Source organism: Dermacentor variabilis, chromosome 5, assembly GCF_050947875.1.
Source record: "Dermacentor variabilis isolate Ectoservices chromosome 5, ASM5094787v1, whole genome shotgun sequence".
NCBI classification, from domain to species: domain Eukaryota; kingdom Metazoa; phylum Arthropoda; class Arachnida; order Ixodida; family Ixodidae; genus Dermacentor; species Dermacentor variabilis.
In genome coordinates this window covers 170,082,047-170,099,321 of record NC_134572.1, presented here as the reverse complement: position 1 = coordinate 170,099,321, position 17,275 = coordinate 170,082,047, and the positions used below count along the sequence as shown (strand labels likewise).

Genomic DNA, 17,275 nt, shown 5'->3' with positions numbered 1-17,275 from the left:
CACGACTTTTTCATTGGCATCGTATCGATTAGGTGAATTTATAAATTTAGCTACTTAAACGTACTTGTACACAATGAACCCGAAATATTCACATTAGTCACCATAAACGCCCACCAAGGTAGAGTGAACACCGTTCACGTAGTGACCTCGGGTAACTTTTAATTCTTGATGACCTACAGTTAAGATAGCAGAATACAGTAGAACAAATGTAAAGTGCCATACTGGCACGCTTGTTCGCATTTCACACTGCTTGCCAAGAAAAAGCTCCAACATATTTTTCAAAACAATAAAAGGATGAAAACGTTTACTGGCTTTCCGTTGTGCATCAGCGTTTAATATTTTGAATAAGCTCAATTTTTTTCAGGCTTATTCACGGTTCCGCCACAGGCACCATAAAGCCAGTGTAAAACGGCAATTGAGCTTTTGTTTGCAATACAAAAGTGCATAAAAGCTTTTGGACTCAATCTGCACAAGTCACATTGTAAACATCATTGCTGCGAACGTAATTTCGGAGGTTTGCAGTTTCTCTGAACGTTTAATTGTGACCACAATTTGGCCGCTAAGGTTGACTAAATATGAAACTTTACATCTTTGGCTTGGTTTCTGTAGCGGCAAGAGCCTGATATTGTGTGCTAGGGCTGGGCAGAAAATAGTGTAGCCTGGGCGCAAATTGAGTGACGATAGCGGCTGCCATTGGATATTTGTGACCATGAAGTTTCATGAAAGCAAATAGGTTGTTTGTCGGCCCCGTGCCATACTATAAACTCGGTAAGCGGATGTGGTGCATGTGTGAAATAGATTTGCAATGTCACACCGTTCGCCCATTACTCGACGCAGGTGTAGAAATAGGGCGCAAGATCGAGTGCAAAAATGTGCAACGAAACTGATGAGCTACATACACGCTGAACAGACTGTACGACCCATATTCATTCACTGTGGCTTTCCTTCCCGACTGCCCCCATGAAATGAGCGTCAGCTGAACTCACGTTTAGCTGGTCCGCATATATGCAAACACGTAACACTTTTATAAAATATTTGTAATGCACTGTATAGCATAAAACAGCTTTAATTTCCTTGTAGCCTAGTTACAATTATGAAACCAAACACACTCCAAAAATGCAAATGCTGGAACGAATTGCTTAGGCTTGGATTGCAGGGCTAAGTGCTAACCAGTGTATGCGTATGGCTGTGTGGTTGCCACTGGACATGCACATCCTGCTAAATTTGGCAACTTCATTCGAAATCAGTGTTTTGCTGTTGGTTGGTGCAGCTCAATGATTTGGTGGGATTGGCATAGCACTTCCATCCCTATCCACTGCCATCCTGCACTGCACAATCGTCGAGGGATTTTTCCTGACTCCAAAAATTCAGACTTGATCCATATTCGGGACTTCATAAATACACTGTCAGGGTTCCCATAGAGCTAATGCATCTTTACAACCAATTTTTTTTTTTAGAAATTTAGGCCGCAAAGTTTGATTTGCCTGACTAAATTGCTTGTTTTGAGCCATGCTACTTGATCTTGGGAGCAGCCACCTTGATTTCATGGCTGGCTTGGCCAGGCTTGACTTCCGGTGGCCCGCTCTATAGCCTGCTAGATTGGAAGGAACTCGCTTTCAATAGAAAGCATGCGACACTGCCTGGTATCATAGGCCGTGCCCACTTCCTTGTGGCTGACAAAACGCTTTTTTGTGGTCAGCACTATTGTCATACAGTCGACTCCCGATAATTCGAAGCCGCTTAATAGGAATTTTCGGTTAATTAGAAGTGAAGTGCTGGTCCCGTCAGTTTTGCATGTAATCCTATGGAAGAAATCGCTCGATAATTCGAAGTTCTCATCCAGTAATATTGTTTAATTGGAAGTTAATTTTCAGCCGGGATCCTCGAGGTGACCGTCATTCTTTGGTAGAATGTGCAGTTTTTCAAGTGCTGCAACAGCTCCGTGCTCCGCGTTGGTGTCATCGCCACCGCAGCCGCCCGCAACGCCATCCATCTTGGAGCGGCGCGATTATTCATTGCTACGGCTGCCGTGGCCTCCGCTATCAACTCCGGCGGGAGGCGAAGCGGCTCCCAACGGAAGCCACGCGCGGCTGCCGCACGTGGCCGGAGCTGATCGTGGAGGCCACGCAGGTGCCATAGGTGCACGCAGCGCTGCATACTGGCAGTGGCGAGATTGTGTGAGATTAGTCTTGCAGCGTGCGCAGCATATGTCGAGGCGTGTGTTCGTCGAGCGCCTTTGTGCAGGTAGCTCGTTGGCTGGATTGTACCACGGGTGATCCTATGCTTCCGAATTGACTGTACCTAGTTGCACAGTTTATAGCCATGGCAAACCGTGGCTCTTATCGCACGCTCGACCTGGCAACGAAAGTCGAGGTTTTGATGGAAGTTGAGAAGGGAGGTGCCGCCAAACAAGACATAGCGCGGAAGTACGGGATCAAGCTGAACACGCTCTCAAACTACATCAAGAACAAGCGCACAATAATGGATGCATTTGAGAATGACAAGTTCGAGATTTCTCGGAAGCAAATGCACACCGGCGTTTACCCAGAGTTGGAGAAGGCTCTGCTGGTTTGGATTAGGGAGGCCAGGAGCAAATAAATTCGTCTCAGCGGAGACATCGTTGCGATGAAAGCCTGGACGCTTGCAGCAACGTTGGGGATTGATGACTTCGTTTCGTCAGATGGATGGCTGACGCGCTTTAAAGATCGCCATGACCTGGTCTTCAAGAGCGTGTGTGGTGAAAAGGCGTCCGTTAACCAGGAAACATGCGCCACGTAGAAGGACGGAAAGCTGCGTGAATATCTCGCCGAATGCAGACCGGAAGACATCTTCAATGCAGATGAGACTGCACTCTTCTATCGGCTTCTACCAGAGAAGACCCTGACATTCAAGGACGATGACTGTGCTGGGGGCAAATGCAGCAAGGAGAGAGTGTCGGTGCTGATCGCGGCAAACATGACTGGCACGGAACGATGTCGCTTACTTGTGATCGGGAAAGCCGCGAAACCGAGATGTTTTAAAGGCGTGAAGACGCTGCCTGTGGACTATGAGGCGAACAAGAAAGCATGGATGACAGCCGAAATCTTCAAGAGCTGGATAAGCAAATTGGACCGCAAGTTTGCTTCTTCGAACCGCAAGGTGTTGTTCCTGGTCGATCACTGCAGTGCTCACGTGAATGTGCCAGCCTTGAGTGCAATACGCCTCGCATTTTTGCCTGCAAACACAACAGCTGTTTTGCAGCCTTTGGACCAAGGCATCATCAAAAATGTTAAAGTCCTGTACAGGCGGCACCTCCTCGAGCGCATGATTTTGTGTATGGATAACTCTGCAAAATACGAGGTGAGCCTGCTCAGTGCCATCCACATGTTAGCGCGAGCATGGGATCGTGTGAAGCAAGAAACAATCGCAAACTGCTTCAGGGCTTGCGGTTTTGTGGCAGCTTCTTCGGAGGATGCCTCTGAAATTTCAGCGGAGGAAGCGTCAACAAGCGAGCTTGACGGCACTGATTTTGGCGATGCTCTCGGGGACGTCAATTTTGAAGATTACGTAGCCGTAGACAAGGCGGTCGAAACGTGCGGTGCGCTGACGGATAGCGATATTGTAGAGATTATTCGGCCCCAGGAATCGACCCAGGAAAGCGACGATGACGTTGAAGGCGAGCCACACCCTAAGGCTGCCGATGTAGCTGCGGGCCTTGCTCTCGCGGAGCGCTTCTTTGCCGCTGAAGCTAACGCGGAAGAAGCGTTCCGCCACGTCTACAGCCTGCAAAACTTGCTTTCAGCAGCGCGATTCGGCAAGAAGAAGCAGAGCAAGATGACCGACTATTTTTCTTAGAGAAAATATTCAATTTCGCCACAAATAAAGTGCTGTTTTTGTGTTTTGTGCTTAAATGGAAGTTTGTTTAATTCGAAGTTTTTTGCGGTCCCCGTGAACTTCGTATTAATGGGAGTCGACTGTACTCGCTTAAAGGGATGCTAAAGGGAAATACTAAGTCAAACTAAAATGATATATCAGTGCTCAAGAATCTCCAAGGCGTCAATATTATCGCGAACAGGACCTTAATAATCGAGAAATCGAGGCAAATGCAGGACACGATTAGAGACTCCCCCGGGACATTTAAGCACTTGTTCGATGATGGAAGCACTGCTCAGTTAAATTCTGCCGCTACTATACTCATTGCAAAATACACCCTCGAATTGTATTATAAGATGAAATAAAATGCTACTTGTCCCGTTTCACTTCATGTTTAGAAAAAAGAACTCATTGAAATTACCACTGACAACGACGCGGGCGGTTGACAGGTTTCGTTTTCGCTTGACTCCGCGCTGCCCACGCTTTCGCGTTTCACTGCTTTGCTGATCGCGTAGTGCTGCGCTGGTTTTGCTGGCTCGCGAAACTCGCACAAACTGCAAGTAGCAGAGAATTCAACTTCAATGTGATGTCGCGGGATGTCCGAACGGTCCACGGCACTTGACCAAAAAGAAGCTGCAGCGGCGAATCTGCCGATCTGTCTTGGGTCGGTGACGCCTTCTGTCGGGTGCCGTTTTACTCACTGACGGCAGAAAGGGTCGGTGGTGGCGTATGCAACGTCACCACTCCCCCGGTTGGGTGGCGGGAGATTTGAATTTCAAAAAAGGTATTCCGACCCTTCAGATACAATTGCGACAAGCACTGCGAGGTTTCTGGAATGGTATTTAAACAGTTTACGCCGACTTAGTATTTGCCTTTAGTGTCCTTTTAATGCGGGATAATTTTTTTTTTAAGTTTCAGTTTCTTTTTACATGTGCTATGTCTATAGAGCAAACGCGCCTCGAAGACATTGCATCTTCGTGTGTGTTTGTGCAGCTTTGCACTTGTGTGATTGGCACCACCTTGTGCGTCTTCACGAGAGCCAAGTGGTGTGAAGAAATGTGGCTCGTTTCTTCTATCTCCATGGCGGTCTCCGGCAATAGAGATTGCCAACGCAGTGACGCTCTTGTCAGAATATATATGAAGATGACATCACTGTTGCACAAATCCAAGCAAGTCTGATCACCTCCATGCGTAGGATGAAGTAGGCCATTATTAAAGATCTTTTTAAGCTGCTCTAAGTCTAATAAGTTTTATTTTTTGAGTGAGCGAGTTTTTCGGACTGTTCGATTTTTTGTGTTACTTTTCGGACCCCGAGGACCGGAAAATCGGTCACCTACTGTAGTATACTAGAGATAATCTTGTAAAGAGACCACCGTTCCCTCTACAGCTGCCGACCAATAATTTGGACACGACAGGGAGCGCAAAAAAGCTCAAATAATCAAGAGTCTGAAATACCAGATTTGCCTAAATATAAGTGACCCGAAAAAGGCGTGCCATATTTTTGGATTGCCACTTTCAGACATACTTTTAATTTCATGTGACTAGCGCGAAACGTGTTGGCACCAGCAAGCAACGACATTTTTGGCAAAATGGCTCGCATGCTATGTTTCATGTGACTGGCGCAAAACGCAATGACATGTGTGAACGACGCCAAGCCTGACATAGTACCAAGCACGCTATCTTGTCACAGTGCTGCTGCCTGTCACGTGAAAATGAAAGTATCTTTGAAAGTGATCATCGAATACAGCCCAAATTTGACAACATGTAGCTGCGCGCACAGGCACTTGCCTTTGGCATAGACATTCCATGGCAATGATTTTCTAGCAATCTCTTTCACGCTATTTCTTTTTACGCTTTTCACACTTCGTCAGTGATCAGAGGACGCCCCACACGAATTATAAACAGTATCAGCCGGCCATGAACGGTGGATAATAAGAGTGACATATCATTGAGCGGAAGGCATCACTACAAAACTGAGGCCCATATCTCAGCCACTGTCACGATGTCGCTACAGAGAGATGAAAGTACAGTCAATGCATGCACCGAGTTCTCATTGGGGACTACAAGATTGACTAGGCTTTGCAAGTTTCGGTATCGCAGAGTCCTTGGCGACATGGCCGACAACCACGCAGGCGACATCTCAAAATGAAAATATAGGTAATTCTAACAACATGGTGGCCAAATTAGCACACGGTTGTGCAGTCGGAGTCCGAATTATTGCACAACGTGCTGTAACGTGTCAAATTTCGGTCATCCTTAATGCCTGTGAGGCTAGTGGCGGTGCCACGAGCTGGCCGAATGATCAGTTGGCGACTATAGTAACTTGTATGAGGATTTCTAGTGACATCTATGGCCACTGTCACTTAGCCTTCTGGTGAGTGTGTGACTCTCTGCAAAGTGAATAATCCAGAACAGTGATTGAAATATGGACGAAAAGTCCAATCAAAGCGAGGGCACACACTCGCACCTGTTCCGACAGGATCCGGGCCACAGTGCCTGCCTGGGCGCCCAGCTTGATGCCGCTATCCGTGTTGGCCGTGCCTCCCGGAGTGGCGACGGGGGTCGGGGCGAAGCGGTCATCCTCCTCGTCGAGCAAGATGCGGTCGAGCAGGTCACGGTGGCGCTTGCGCATGTGTCGCATGAGGCAATCCTTGCGAATGAAGGCGCGGCCGCACTCGTGGCACGACCGGGGCTCTTCCTTGGTGTGGGTCACCATGTGGATCTTGAGCGAGGGCTTGATGGCAAAGCGCTTGTGGCACGTCGGGCACTGGAACGGCTTCTCACCCGTGTGCAGGACTGAGTGACGGTTCAGGTCCTCACGCCGCGTGAAACCCTTGCCACAGTCCTCGCAGACGTGCGGCTTTTCCTTTAGGTGCAGGTACTTCATGTGCAGGTCTAGCCGAGCCTTGCGGTTGAAAACCTGCGCGTAAAGTAGGAAAATGTGGCCATGAGCATACACACTGTGTTTGCGCGCATCCGCAAGCGTACGAGCATGCGAATGAGGCTAGCAGCGATGACGACGTAGAGTGAGCTCGGCTCTCCTCATTTTTTGTTCAGCTTAGAATCGGGGTCGGCATAGATTTGACTAAATACAGTATGTTCTATACCACAGCAATCAACAACATTCTAGTTGTACCGAATGCCTACACCAATTATGGGTCATTTTCCTTTTCATATGATGCAGACGAGTTGTGCAAGACATTACTGACAGACCAAACAGTGCAACAATAATTTGTCGGTTACATAACTAACCTTCACTCTTTCATGCTTGCATTACTCAATAAATGAAGAAGCAATTGATTTATATGGTCGCAAACATTCACTTTTCTTTCGTTCACATACTCAATGTCTTTGTATATAAAACTATCTACTCTAGGGACCCTTTTTACGACTCCTACGCGAGCTATGGGATACCACCTTTATACATACTTGTAACTTGACTGAATTTCCTTTTCCTTGGCGCCTATTCTGCTGCTCTGGTCCTCTGCTATACCCTTTATGTGACCTGCCCAACTAGCACACTTACTTCTCTGTGATCCACTGCTTCTCTATAATCCATCTCGTCTTCCCGTAACATCACATCCACCATTCACATTTCACTGCTGACTGTTGGGTCTTAATAGGGATTTTTAGCATGTCTGGTATTCCTGGAAGCACAGGCCGTTCGGGCGAATTGCCAAGTGAGCGACCTAGGGAGCCTAGATGCAAGCACTGTTTTCATGTGGTGACAACACCAAAATTTTGACCGTCATTTACTGCCGAATTTGGTGAGTAGCCATTTTGTTTCCTAATCTCACTAGAAGTTGCGATGCATTCCTGCTCTTTTTTGTCATGCTCCGATGTACTCATGTTGGCACGCAATCTATTAAATTTCGTTAATTTAGCTTTACACCAATGCGCACACGAGACCTGCATGCATCTTTAATGTACTAAACGCCTTTTTCTTTTATTTTGAAACATCAAACATCTTTTTTCTATTGCATGTCGTGCGACACGTATAAAGCAACAAGATATACGGCAGGGTGACGTATTCGTGGCAGTATTATCTCACGCCATGAACATGAGCTGCATTAAGCATTGTCGTTACCTTTCACTTGTGCGTAATATAAAAAGGGTGTTTTTCAAAGTGTTTTTAATGAACACTGTGCTTACTAGCCTGTTTAAACAAAATGTAGATGTGCCATGTACTGCACTCAGACAAGCTGTATGTCTCTGGCTGCTGAAGCCAAAGTATAGTAAAAAAAAATTAATTAGTTTCACGTCACCAAGGGTTGTGGAGAACGCGGCCTGTTGGCTGGTCCTTCGCCATTTTGTCTCCCACAACTTATAGCTTGTTGGAAAGTTTAACCCGCCAATATAGCTATCGGTGGCAATTACGTTCAGAAAGGCTGGCACTACCATAAAACAGAGCTTGCATGTAGGCTCCCCAAGGCGACTGAGTGGTGACCCTACCTGGCGGCTCAGAGATCGACGAGACAAACACAGAACTCTTATTGCAGTCACCAAGTGTATTCTACTTTGCTGCTGGTGTAAATTTTCATCAGCAGTGTAATTGTGGACAAGTTGAGTTTTTATATGTTCTACTTCACCAGCAGCGAAGTAGGACGCACTTAGCAACTGCAATAATGCCTCTGTGTTTGTCTGGTTGGGCTCTGTGCCATCAGGTGAAGTCACCACTCCCACCGCTCATGTTTATGGCTCCACTCAGCCAGCAATCTGCCCAAATTACAGTAGAACCTCGCTGTTACGTTCCTCACTGCTGCGTTTTCCCGGCTGCTACGTCGTTTTCGTCCGGTCCCGGCATAGCTTCCATAGGATCCAATGTATAAGGAACCCCGCTGTTATGTAATAGCTGTGAAAACGTTCCCGCATGATACGTCGCAACTTAGCATCCCGAACCCGCCTGGACTAAAGCAGGCAACATGCTCCAACCGCCATTTTGGCTTTCGATGAATTTTGGCTGGCCTTGGCTGGGCTTGGCTATGGAACATCTTGAAGGGGCAGCGCGAAAAAACGACGACAGAAGGCAGGAACACACAGGACAGCGCTGAACTCACAACTAACTTTATTCGAAGGCATACATACACTTAAGTACGCAACCCATAGCCACGTGCTCTCCCATCCATGGCGTCATATCAGTGCGCAGGCAAAAAAACAAAAACACGCGAAACCATTTAATCTAATACTACGTTATGGAGCTGCTTACACAGCGCGACCCTTTTTTTCTGATATAGAAGGCCTCAATAATCTCCCTCGTAGTCTAATTTTTGTGCGTGAAAAGTATTGTGGTGTCTTTATATATTGGAGTGCACCCATGCTGAGAGCAATGCCGCGCGACATGCGAGTAGGCATTACCCGTTAGTGAGCCGCCTATGTTCAGACAATCTAATATTGAGGCAACGACCTGTTTGACCGATATATGCGTGACCGCAGGAAAATGGAACTCGCCATTTTTTTTCCGCACTTTCGAAATCGTGTTTTCACAAGACGTCTAAGAGTTTCTTAACACAACTGGAGCGTTTGAGAGCGGCAGGTTTTCGAGAGGATGCTATCCGCATGACAGTACAGAAACTGGTTAAACGTGTGAAATTAGGAGCACCCTCAAGAATAAATAATCCAGAGCCTGCTGACAAGAAGAAAAAACTGGTTGTAATTCCATATGTGCATAAACTATCCCATAATCTCAGGAATGTAGCAGGCAGATTTGATATAAAGGTTGTTTTTTCTGCCCCTAACAAGTTGATCAAAATTTGTGGTAAGATCGATAGGAAATTGGCCCAGGCTGCCTCCACTCATGCTGGGAAAGGCTGTACTGTTAAGCATTTGTCCCCGTTTGTGCGCTGTAGAATGGGAGTTGTGTACGAACTTCCATTTTCCTGCGGTCACGCATATATCGGTCAAACAGGTCGTTGCCTCAATATTAGATTGTCTGAACATAGGCGCTCACTAACGGGTAATGCCTACTCGCATGTTGCGCGGCATTGCTCTGAGCATGGGTGCACTCCAATATATAAAGACACCACAATACTTTTCACGCACAAAAATCAGACTACGAGGGAGATTATTGAGGCCTTCTATATCAGAAAAAAAGGGTCGCGCTGTGTAAGCATGCCATCGATAAATTTGCATGATAGTGAATTTGAATTTTTAAGCAGCTCCATAACGTAGTATTAGATTAAATGGTTTCGCGTGTTTTTGTTTTTTTGCCTGCGCACTGATATGACGCCATGGATGGGAGAGCACGTGGCTATGGGTTGTGTACTTAAGTGTATGTATGCCTTCGAATAAAGTTAGTTGTGAGTTCAGCGCTGTCCTGTGTGTTCCTGCCTTCTGTCGTCGTTTTTTCGCGCTGCCCCTTCAAGATGTTCAACCAGTACCAACTCGCCCAAATGTCGATCCTTGGCTATGGAACTGGCTTCAAGAAACCGCACGCCAGTTCGAGAGGCCGCCACTAGGTGGCCATTCGTGAAAAATGCTCTCACTATCATCACTGTGATTACGGTCACCGCATGGTTGTTGGACGGGTTGACTCACGGAGGAAGGAAACCCTTCCTCCGGGGAAACCTATGAGAGGCCCTGACGTCACTCTTTGTGAAGCTAAAGTGAAGCCGGACGTTGGCGTTGCTCATGGCGTTTCTCCACCTATCGGGCCAGCTCTCCTCCCTTGTTTACATTTCTTGCGAAACCACGCCGCGCTGCGCACAACCGGGCTGCTCGGACGCGCGCGCTCCGCAGCAATACTAAACAATCATTAACATGTTAGCATGATTACACCTAAGAGGGCAAAATTTCCCGTGGATATTCCTTCATCCGTTGCCATTGCTGTGGCGCGGTGACGAGGAGGAGCACGAGCCGCATGATGCCGGGGAGTTGCCAAATCCTAGCTTTGGAGAAGCCGTCATGGCTCTGGACTTCCTCCGCAGGTACGTCGCACCTCACAGCGACGCTGACAGCAATGCGGCCTTCCGGGCTATTGAGAAACGTGTGGCGAGTTCTAGCGAGCGAAAGAAACGGCAAGCCACCATTCTGGACTTTTTAAAGTCCTAAGCGCACTCTGTGGAAATAAATTATCTATAGTTGAAGCTGCACTTTTTTCATTCATTTTCGGAGCTTTCCTCACTGTTGCGTTTTCCCGGTTGTTACGTTTTTTTCCCCGGTACGGTGAAAAACGTATGAACAGGGTTCCACTGTACCTGCATTTGTCAGAATTCGAGAAATGCTAAACCTCTCTGTGCTTCTGGAAGCCCCATCTGAAGTTCGGCATTGCTTAGGTTTCTTCAACTAACCAGAGGAAACGGTAATACATTCGAACCCGACTATATCGAACCTGTTTACATTGAATTATTTTATTTATCGAACAATTTCTGAACACATATGAGCATATATACAGCAAAAATTACGTTTACATTGAACAAATATAGCAGCGACTCGCGATATATAGAACGTTAAGCAGTGGAAAAGTGCCCCCAAAAGTTGGCTTTCCCTCTTGGTGGCGGGGAAACCTGGCGGCCTGGCTCCATCCAACCGCTCTCCCCACTGTGACTGCGCTGCCTCGGGTGAGCCGTCGACACCCCCCTGCAAAAAATGATCCTGCCCCCGCAGTGTTGCCATGATGAAGTGGCAGAATTTGCCTTTCATTGAGAAGCTTGAAATCATAAATCGTATCCAACGCTGTGAGAAATCGGATGTCAGCGCAGTGTGCAAGATTCCAAAGAGCACTCTTAGCACGATCTTGAAGAATAAGAGAGAGATTAGGAGTAAAGCGGCCAAACTTGCGACCCGGTGCCTCTGGTGCCCGACGCATATGCACGGCCACGTACAAGTGGCTCATCTGAAATTGCTTCAGACGTGCCGGCTTCCACGTGCTCAGTGATGACTGTAAATTCTGATGAATGCGACGAAGCCATTGCCGGTGTGCCAAAGTTTGGAGTGAGCTGTCAAATTTCCAGAAGCTGTTGACGAATCAATGGTGGACGAGTTTGTGAGTGCAGATCGTGGTGTTGCGACCACAGGAGAGCCCGAAAACGAAGACTACATTGCCGACATCGTACCAAGCACAAGTGAAAGTGGGCACAATGAGGAAAGCAATGACCATCCTTTGCCCATGTCCTCTGAGGTGATTGGCGCACTCACACTAGTACGGTGCTTCTGTGCAAATGCGGAAGGTTGCGGCCTCAGCTGCTTCGACTCCTTAGACAACGTGGAGAAGTGCGTGCGTTGCAGGCAGCAAAATTGCCAATACAGGACTATTCCATGGAAAACTAAGCTAGTTTCATCAATAAACTGATTTTATAAATGGTACGTGCTTTTATGACATCCAATTCTTTAGCAGGCTTATATCGAATTATGGTCTATATCGAACTGATAGGCACTTTTTGCGAGTTCGATATAGCCGGGTTTGACTGTACTTGAAACTACCACTTGAAAACTACTATATCTAAAATTAACATGTACCGAACTTAATGTTCTAAACATCCTTTCAAAAGAGCTCACTATATCTGAATGGAAATTAAATGGCATATTTATGCCATCATTACACATTATACCGTCTTGTGCTTTGTTTGTGAATGGTGATTTACTGAATTAGTACAGTATTTTAAGTTTCTTGAGCTAAGCTGAAAGACGGTGCTTGGGTGGAGCTACCTCCAGCAAGTCTGTGGTTGCCATATTTTTTACATCAAGCGCTCGTGGTTCAGTCTGAGAAGTCGAACAAGACATTGTACAGCGTCTAAAGTTTTGGTCGCTGTCCTACATTATTTTTGTGGAGTTGATGGCAACGCTGGAGCAATTTCAAATACTGCACTAACTCTAATCTAACACGCACTTTTTCCCCGATAAAACGGGTCCAATAATTGCATGCCGTTAGGATCGAGTACGACCTAAAATCTACGCTACCATATTGCCATCAGCATTTCAAAATGGCTGCCTCGTACGCGCTTTGAGCCTAGCTGCCATAGCTTTCTCCTTCTGCTGTCGTACGTGTGCTTGGATTAGTCTACCATTCGTCTTCCTGTCTTCTGCGTTTGCTCCATCAGTGTGGAAGTGCCGATTGTGAAGACATGCCGAGTTGATCATGATGCCACATTAAAAAAGAAAGTGATCATCATGTGTGTGGAGACCAACAGAAATCGGGCAGCAACACGGGAGTTGAGTTCCCGAAACTTGTATGCGAGACTGGCGGAAACAGAAGGAGAGGCTTACTCTGGCAGCTGCTGCGTGTGGCGCAGCCACGTGGACCCTATTTTCAAAGCGATCTACGATGGGGACAGAGCCTACGCATCGAGGCACACCGAGGGCCAATAGCTTCGTGTGCGCTGTGTTCTTGTCACTTCGTGTTGAAGCAAGAGGCAGCACCAAGGTCAATTCATTCGCTCCCGCTACCGCACTGCCTTACTACAATGCTCTGATAGTGAGTTTTTTGCAGTCATCGAGCGAGACATGTTCATGTTTGCTTATGTGCGTGACACCATGCTAGTTAGTTTAGTAAGTGAGCGAATGTTTACAAGTTTATATGGTCAATAAAACTACTATCCTTATTTCGTAAAGCTGTCTACTAATTTGATATCGCAATCGATGCTGCACCTTTTGGATGAAACTGTGACCTTTATTAATCGCAACTTTAGTGCACTGGGAGTAATGCATGTTTTTTGAAACAAGAGAAAGTTATATTTCTGTATAAAAGCATGATGTGCGCAGTACTGTAAAGGACTTTTTTGTTTTTGGTCATGGAAAATGGGTACACGTTACAATCGAGGGGAGCACATTAGAATCGAGTAAATGTGGCAATCGACCAGGACTGAAAATTTAGTCCGCTATTTCTGTTTTTTCTTTTCCCCTTCCAGTGTTACTTTGTCTGCTTCATGGAAAGACCACAGATACTTGGACAAAAACCTTTAAGCCTTTGCAAATTTAAACAGATACAAATATCCCAGTCGCAAGCTTTGATTATCAGTTCTCAGATACGTGCAGCTGCTTGTTCTACAATGTCTTGCATGTGTGCAGCCTTTAAAAAATGTTTTTGTGGTTGCAGTGTGATACCGCTTACAGTGTAGATATTCGAGGCTCTGGCGACTTGCACTATGAGTGGTCTATGCTGTAATGACAATCCTGCCAAAGCAGCACATTCATGCTGCCTGTAACCCAGGGGAGTTGTGCAGATGGCTCTCACAGCTGGCAGTACTTCCCGCATGGTCTCTGGAAGTTAAGTTTGCTGCTGATAAGGCAATATATTTTGCTTCAGCTTTAAACTACTTTATTTTTTCTTTACCCTAATGTAGAGGAAAGTAGCATTAAGCAGCAAAATAGATAAGCAAGCTAGTTAGCCGACATTCATCGTGTGTATGCGGTCTTTTCATTGCACTAATAAAGTGTATATGACAAATACAGCGTAATTTCAAGGTTTTTTACGAGGCCAGACATCGTCATTGCAGGGTGCATTTGCAATGGCAGTAGGTGCAACAATCTCAGAGGCAAATGCACGTGACTTAGGTTATGGGGTGTTTGCACTCTACCATGGTGGAGTGTAGGTAATGGGAGAGGCATAGGATAGGAATAAACCTTCCAGCTCACATGGCAGGTGTTTATACCTTTAAAACAGTGCAAACAAAGAGCAACACCAAGAAGACACACGTACCATTTAGCTCAATTCAACTTATTTCTAAGGTGTCTATAGCCAAGTCAAGTTTTGGGAGTCAAGGCTCCTGTTCAAGAAAGCGGGATTATTAGCAACCCTCACTCCATCCTCTGAAAAATAGTGCCCTTGCTCACACAGCCAATATCACCAAATGTGGGGAAAAAAAGAAAGATAGTGCACAGCACGAACTGGCCGTATTAATAGCAGATTAGATGATGAATTTGGACGACCTCTTGCACAAAGTGCCCCCTCAACAACACCCCACAATATGTGGAAGCATGAGACCAACAAGAAAGGCTGAAAAAAAAAAGAAAAAGTTATATTCTGTGGTCAAACATGCTAAAAGCCCGATATGATTATGAGGCACGCCATATAGGGGGACAATGAATTTATTCTCACCACATGGAATTCTTTATAGCGCACCTAAATTTAAGTACTTGAGTATTATTGCATTTCGCCTCAACTGAAATGCACCCGCCACGACCAACATCAAACACTATGGAAGGCTGAGTTGCCTTAACAGACATGACTATGACTTGCAGCTCAGTAACAGAAAGCTTCTCCCCTCAAGAGGGTGCGAGAAGTTCCATGGCAACGATGCACATGGCAAAGCTGAAAGTGCGAACGTGAATATTGTTACGTAGGAATACACCGACGAAAAGCTATATACAAGTATATTTATAAGGCAATACGCCGCACTTGGCCAAGAGGCAACAGCCCGCGCTATCCTTTAATCGTTGTCGTCTTCTCGCTGCTCGCCTCTTCGTCATTGGAAATACTGTTCCGTAGCACTACCCCGGCGGCAAAAGCACCGAAAAGGCCGGACTCGGAAGCAGTGTAGTAGGCCTTAAGCCTACTGACGTGCACAACATCACTAGATGCCAGAGTAGAGGACGAGGTTGAACGCACAAGAGCAATTTCGTACGTCACAGGTGTCACCTGGCGGAGCATGCGGCAGGGCCCTGTATATCGCGAAAGGAGCTTCTCTGCAAGTCCAACGTGATGAGAGGGCGACCACAGGAGCATGAGTGACCAAGCGAAAACTGTACGTCACTGTGGCGGGCGTTGTACTGACGCTGCTGAGTGGTTTGCGAGGCTGTCAGTTGAGCATGGGCAAGCTGGCGTGCATGGTCGGCGAAGGCGATAGCGTCTCGCACATACTCACTTGAGATCGCAGCAGCAGAAAGTGCCGTGTCAAGGGGCAAGGTCGGTTCGCGACCGTACAGTAGATAAAATGGAGAAAGTCCGGCGGTGTCGTGCTGGGAAGAATTATATGCAAATGTGACGTAAGGAAGGGCAACGTCCCAGTCGTGGTAGTCCTTGGAAACGTACTTGGACAGCATATCAGTAAGAGTTAGTCAGCTTGTGTTGAATGGAGCAGGAACGCACAATGTCGGCGATAACTTTCGTGAGGAAGTTACGACCACGGTCAGTAAGCAGCTGTAGCGGGGCGCCATGAAGCAAGATAATGTCACGCAAGGGAAAGTCTGCGACGTCAGTGGCGCAACTGGTAGGGACAGCCCGCATGATAGCGAATCGGGTGGTGTAATCTGTTGCGACGGCTACCCATTTGTTCCCGGAGGATGACGTGGGAAAGGGACTGAGGAGGTCTAATCCAATACGAAAGAATGGTTCCACAGGGATGGTGGTCGGCTGGAGATGACCGACAGGTAGCACCTGAGGTGTTTTCCGATGCTGGCAGGGATCACAGGCAGCAACATAGCGTCGGACGGAGCGAGCGAGACCATGCCAATAGAAGCGGCAGCGGACACGGTCGTACGTGCGGGTTAGCCCAAGAGGACCTGCAGTGCGTGCGTCATGCATCTCAAAGAGCACAGTCTGTCGTAGATGTTTTGGCACGACAAGAAGATCAGATCCGTCAGGGAGGATGTTTCTTCGGTACAAAATGCCGCCCTGGAGGACATATTGACACAATGATGTGGGGCTCCCGCACCGCGGGACGGCGCGCGTGTGAGCTGCACGTTCTTCTTCTGGCCCGCCATTAAAGAGAAGCGTCTGTTTTGTAAGACTTCAACCTAAGGTAAATTTCCCTGGTGGAGGTGCTGGGTAACTCAGATTGCTGAGACGATGCGATTTCTAATGTGGCAATGTCAGTAACGTCAATGATTTCGCAAAGAAATGCGACTGTCCTTCCTCGCGGTACATGCCGATATTCGTTGCTAAAATTTGTTAGCAAGACGACTGAACATTTGTTGCGCACCTGAAGAAGCCCTCTGGCTATGCAGATGTGGCTCTCAAGAAGCAGGTGGATGTTCGCCTCAGCAATTCCTTCGGCGTCGTCCTCCATGTCGCATCATACAAGGGTAAGCACGCTGCTCTTGGGTGGCAACGCGACGTGATCATCAGCTACGCGAAGCGCGTTGTCACGGTCGTTGTCATTGCTGTTTGCTATGGCTTACGTAGTAGCGAAGCTGACTCTAGACTTTTGCAAGTCGATGATGGCACCGTTCACCTGAATGAAATCCATGCCGAGTATAAGGTCTTTTGAACATTCAGGAAGAATGACGAAGTCGCCGATGTACATAAAGCCCCGAATGTTGACTCGTGCCATGCACCGGCCCATTGGAGTTATGAGGTGCCCTCCTGCAGTACAAGTCTGAGTTTCGGTCCATTGCGTCGAAACTTTGTTCAGTACACGCGCAAGATTCTGACTCATAACAGATGTGTCCGCACCCGTGTTGATTAACGCCGTGACTTTGTGGTCATCTATGGTAACCGTTACGTCGCAAGATACTGACACCGAACTACACTGTTTTCTCTGTGTCTCAA

The 17,275-nt window shown here is 47.0% G+C and overlaps 1 protein-coding gene across 2 annotated transcripts in view; it reads right to left on the bottom strand.

Annotated features, from left to right (window-relative positions):
- Positions 1 to 17,275, bottom strand: part of LOC142583333 (uncharacterized) — a 63,596-nt gene that overhangs the window by 11,909 nt on the left and 34,412 nt on the right. For both annotated transcript variants that reach the window (XM_075693752.1, XM_075693753.1), the window contains exon 7: positions 6,320 to 6,772. In XM_075693752.1, the coding sequence (XP_075549867.1) occupies positions 6,320 to 6,772 (453 nt within the window). The remainder of the gene's footprint in view (positions 1 to 6,319; positions 6,773 to 17,275) is intronic.